Source organism: Nymphaea colorata, chromosome 11 (genome assembly GCF_008831285.2).
Source record: "Nymphaea colorata isolate Beijing-Zhang1983 chromosome 11, ASM883128v2, whole genome shotgun sequence".
Lineage (NCBI taxonomy): Eukaryota > Viridiplantae > Streptophyta > Magnoliopsida > Nymphaeales > Nymphaeaceae > Nymphaea > Nymphaea colorata.
Window position 1 is genome coordinate 6,293,275 of NC_045148.1, and position 5,322 is coordinate 6,298,596.

Sequence of the window (5,322 nt, forward strand, 5' to 3'; positions counted from 1 at the left end):
TCAAGGCACGTGCGGACTAGGCTCGATGGGTTTAGTCTCTACGAACCTGATTTCTGGACCACAGTCACCCTGAGACTCCTGTAATTCAAGCACCGTTGAAGACCCAGTTGCTCCTCCCGCTGCAACCGTATCTGATGCTTCAATCTTCTTCTTGGGACTACTCTTGATGCATTGCAAAGACCGAGCCCCTAGGTCGGAAGCCTTGCGCTTCCTCTGGCTAGGTTCGGCCAGCTCGGCCCCTGCTGGGTCTGGACCAAAAGGTAGGTCCGTAACAGATTCCCCCTCCCTACCTTGCGCTTGTCCTCGAGCGCTAGAAGAGGGAAAACGGTGAACCACTGACCCGTATTCTTCCCAAGAAGTACCCCTGTCGGGTCCCTCCCACTCCACAAGAACTTCATGCCTCATCCTCCCTTGTCGTTGCATATATGTATGTTTCAAAATGCGATAAGGGGTTGGTAAGCTATCCGGCACTTGCTCAATTAGCGTAGGTACATCCCCCACATGAGGCTTCAGTCGTGTGACGTGGAAGACTGGATGCACCTGAGCTGTTCTAGGGAGACCAAGCCTATACGCGGCCTTCCACACTTTTTGGATTACCGGATATGGGCCATAGTATCGAGACAATAGCTTGGAGTATGGCTGGCCCATTAGGGATCTCTGCTTAAGAGGCAGCCTCTTAAGCCAGACATAGTCCCCCACCGTGAATTCCCGATCCTGCCTTCCCTTGTCGTATACCTGCTTCATGCGGTTCTGTGCTTTGAGGATGTTCTGTCTTAGAGATTCTAAAACTTCTTCCCTCGTACGCAGCTCACAATCAACATTGTCATCTTCAGCTGTACCTCCCTCATATCTTGGAATCGATGGAGGAGGAACACCGTAGACTCCCTCGTAAGGCGTCATGCCTGTAGACGAGTGATGACTCATGTTGTAAGACCATTCTGCCCAAGGCAGATATTTGACCCAAGTCATAGGTCGTTCACCCGCGAAGCACCGTAGGTAAGTCTCTAAGGACCGGTTGACGATCTCACTTTGCCCATCAGTCTGTGGGTGGTGGGCGGTACTAAAATTCAACGTCGTACCCATGTTTTTCATATATTCCTACCAGAATGCGCTGAGAAATATGGAGTCCCTGTCGCAGACTATGGACTGTGGCATTCCATGCAGTTTACCGATGTACTCATGGTAGACGTTGGCCACTAAGGGCCCTTGGTACAACCGTGGCAGAGGGGCGAAATGGTTGTACTTTGTGAGCCGATCCACAACAACTAGCACTGCCTCCTTTCCTTCTGATCGGGGCATTGCGTCAATAAAATCCATTGTGATATCAGTCCATGGTTTTGTGGGTACCGGAAGAGGAATGAGGTGCCCTGGAGGTTTGATGGCCTCATATTTTTCTCTTTGGCACACTATACATTTCTTCACATAAGCCTCAACTTCGGCTTTTATCCCTCGCCACCAGAATTGGGCTTTAATGCGACTTAGGGTCTTGGCGACCCCTTCATGACCTGCGGTTGGAGTGTCATGAAAATGATGCAGGAGTTCCTGTTTCAGCCCAGAATTCGGAGGGACAACTGCTTTGTCCTTCCTATATAAAACTTCCCTTTTGACTGAGTAGAACGGAATGGATCCCGGGTTTTGCTCGACCGAAGCTTTGATTAACCGTATGGATTGATCATTTTGCTGATCCTGGGCTAATCTGGTCCAGATGTCGGTTTCCACTACCGAAAGTGTCATCAGTTGTTCAGTCAGGTGGGAAAGAGAGTCTGCCGCCTTATTGTCAGGCCCCTTTTTATATTCAATCTCGAAGTCGTACCCCAAGAGTTTGGCAAGCCATCTCTGCTGGGTAGGGGTAGACACACGCTGCTTAAGCATGTACTTGAGACTGTTTTGATCAGTCCTGACAATAAACCTGCGTCCTATCAAGTACGGACGCCATTTTTCCACCGCGATCACTATAGCAAGCAGTTCTTTTTCATATGTGGAGAGAGGTTTTGCTCTGCTTGTTAATGCTTTGGACATATACGCGATGGGATGTCCCTCTTGTCCTAACACTGCTCCAACACCCACTTCGCAAGCATCTGTTTCAATGGTAAACGTCTTCGTGAAGTCTGGAAGTGTAAGGACGGGGGCTGACATGAGGGCTGCCTTCAGCTTCTCGAAGGCGACCTTAGACTTCTCATTCCACTGGAAAGCCCCTTTCTTGAGCATCTGTGTCAAGGGCTATGCAATAAGTCCATAGCCTTGTATGAACCTTCTGTAATATCCAGTGAGACCTAAGAAGCCTCTTAGACCCTTAAGGTCCTTGGGCAGTGGCCATTTCTCCATGGCTATCAACTTTTCGGGGTCTGCCCGAACCCCTTCTCTGGACACGATGTGTCCTAAATATCCAATCGAAGATTGTCCAAAACTACACTTGGACATATTCGCAAAAAGGTTGTGCTCCTTCAAGATTCTCAATGTGATCCTCAGATGTTGCTCGTGCTCTTCCTCACTCTTGCTGTAGATGAGGATGTCGTCGAAGAAAACAAGGATGAAGTCTCTAAGGTATTCTCGAAACACATCGTTCATACACCGCTGAAAAGTAGCCGGTGCATTACTAAGACCGAAGGGCATTACTAGAAACTCATAATGCCCGTCGTGCGTCCGGAAAGCTGTCTTCAGTATGTCTTCATCATGCATTCTGATCTGATGATAGCCGGCTCTAAGATCAATTTTTGAAAAGATAGTGGTGCCGGCCAACTCATCCAACAACTCATCTATGACCGGTATCGGGTGTCGATCCTTGACGGTCACCTCGTTTAAGGCTCTATAGTCGATGCAGAAACGCCAAGTATTGTCTTTTTTCTTGACCAAGAGGACTGGTGAAGAAAAGGGACTACTACTAGGGCGTATAATGCCGCTCTGGAGCATCTCCTTAACAAGGCGTTCTATTTCCGCCTTTTGACTGTACCCGTACCTGTAAGGCCTGACATTTACAGGCTCTGCTCCTTGAGTGAGAATGATCCTATGATCATAAGCTCTCTTTGGTGGAAGGCCTGCTGGTTCTGTGAACACATCTGAGAACTCATCAAGCACATTTTGAATCAAGGGAGGAATCGGCTCTTCTTTGGTCTCGGCCGACTCTGGTACATCCGTAGCAAGGGTAAGAACCCAACATGCTGGTTGCTCTTGTTGGATGGACCTCAATGCAGTTTTAGGACTTGTGGAGCTAGCAAGTCCTTGAATCGTAATAGATTCATCCTCTCCTTCTGGGATGAAGGTCATTGTGAAATTCTTCACATCCCAGTGTATGTCCTTCCAGGTTAAGAACCATGGCATGCCTAGGATCAGATCCACTCCTTCAAGTGGAATGACAAGACAGTCCACTTTAAAGTATTTCTTCTTAACCGATACATCCACGCTTTTGCCTTCGTGTTTGCATTTGATTCGGAGTCCCCCTCCCACGATTATTGTTTGTGGGCTGCTGTCCGTAAGGGCGACCTTGCACCTCTTGGCTGCTTCCTCGGTGAGGAAGTTGTTGGTGGCTCCATTATCAAGCAATATCAAAACTTTTTGGCCATTGATTCGACCAAAAACGCGCATAGCGTTGGCTTTGTAAGGGTCTTGAATGGAATGGAGGGATTCGACTTCTTCGGTTTTATCCTCACTAGTCGAAGCCTCACCTTTCTTCTCTTTAGGCTCGGCTTTCTGCTTGCCTCGCCTTTTAACCTGGATTTCCTCTTCTGATGAGGAGCTGGAACTCGAGGTAGAGGAATGTTCGCTTTCCGAACTTGAACTGCATTCAGAATCATCTACCACCACGATATTGTACAACGATTTGCACTGGTGGTTTTTCTCCCATTTGCCATCACACCAAAAACATAAGCCTTTTCGCTTGTACTCTTCTATCTGTTGGGGCGTGAGATAGCGTGTGGGACGATCACGGCCCTGTCTTGGGTTGGGCCTAGGATTATTCCCTCCTTTATAGGGCACCATCGCCCTCTCTCTGTTGCGAGAAGTAGAAGAAAAAGAGGGTCTTTTCTTCTGCTTATCCGTTTTTCGAGCCTTTCTATCTCGTCTTTCTCTTTTCTCCTCCTTCCTCTCTTCAATTCTTTCTTCGTACAAACGTGCCATTGCAAAACACTCTTCAAGGCTGTTGAAATGATGTATTTTCATTTCACGCTTGATGTCTCTTCTCAAACCGCCCTTGAAAGCTCCAATTAGAGCCTTTTCCGGCCATTGTACCATGCTTGCCAATCGTTCGAATTGTTCTTGATAGGCGGGTACGGATGTTGTTTGAGCTAAGTTCTTGAGATCCTCATCGTAGTCAATAAACGTGGAATCTCCAAAGTGTAGCTGCAGACTTGCTTTGTACTGTTCCCAAGTAGGATTGGGCGTTTTATGCTCAAACCACAAGAAGTGGGTAGTAGCCTTGCCTGTCATGTTGGCTGTGGCAATTTCTATCCACTCATCTCTTGGGACATGATGGCACAAGAAGAAGCGCTCAGCCATGAACAACCATTCTCTAAGTTGTTCACCGTTGAATTTGGGAAAATCATACTTGACGGATGGTTTTCTCCTTTCTTCATGACGGAAGGCTTCTCTTTGGGGTCTTCTTGGACGAATGGGTGACTCGTCCTCACCTTCTGTGTCATCAAAAGTAAGATTCCGATATACCTGACTATACCGGGGTTCACGAGGTGTTCTGAGATACTCGCTAGTAGGCTCGGCCTGATTTCTGTTTGGTGGAGGCCGCATGAGCCTGGCCCCCTCCTGACTTGTCCCAACATGAGAAAGGTTGTTAGGATCTAACTCAGTATCGGTCTGATGGCCAGGTCCATCCATCAAACCTTTTCCTTTGTTCGGGCCCTGAGTAGCCCTCTCAACCACTTGGGGTTGTGGTTGGTTAGCAGCTAGTTGTCTAAACATAGCCCTAACCTCTTCCATTTCTTTTTGGCGGTCTAGATTCTGTCGATCTTGATCTCTCTTTCGAAAGTGCTCCGCCTTGTTCATGTCACTTCTCATTTGTGCCACTTCTCGCTCTATGGTTAGGATTCTTTCCATAGCGAAGAGGGGCACTTGTCCTGCCTCTGCCGTAGGGGCCACTTCTTGCTGCCCGGTGACTACTTCCTCGATAATAGGCTCGTCCAGGTTGAATTGTTTCTTGGACTTCCCCATTTCGTGGAGTTGCGATCTAAGGCGCCAAGGCAACAGTTTGCTAGCTGAAATAAACCTAACTAAAAATCCAAATTCTGACTAGGCTGCCACTCTCAAAGAAAACCTACTCTGTTTCCGCCTATGCTGCCACGCTGCCGCTGCCTCTACTGCCGCGCGTGAGTCCGT

At 48.1% G+C, this 5,322-nt stretch overlaps 1 protein-coding gene across 1 annotated transcript; it reads right to left on the minus strand.

Annotated features, from left to right (window-relative positions):
• On the minus strand, positions 1-2,910 carry LOC116264325 (uncharacterized). Its single transcript, XM_031644468.1, has 4 exons — positions 2,356-2,910; positions 1,661-2,208; positions 363-1,060; positions 1-248 (listed from the first exon to the last, which is right to left on the minus strand). Exons 1-4 carry the CDS (start codon positions 2,908-2,910, stop codon positions 1-3), a joined length of 2,049 nt encoding a protein of 682 aa, XP_031500328.1.
• Between the last annotated feature and the right edge of the window lie 2,412 nt (positions 2,911-5,322).

Coding starts and splice junctions, on each gene's coding strand:
- LOC116264325 (XM_031644468.1), bottom strand. CDS start 2,910: ATGCTCCAGAGCGGCATTATACGCCCTAGTAGTAGTCCCTTTTCTTCA. Junction 1,061..1,660: donor CAAAATGATCAATCCATACG/GTTAATCAAAGC, acceptor GTTGAATTTTAG/TACCGCCCACCACCCACAGA. Junction 249..362: donor GTGGGAGGGACCCGACAGGG/GTACTTCTTGGG, acceptor CTTTTGGTCCAG/ACCCAGCAGGGGCCGAGCTG.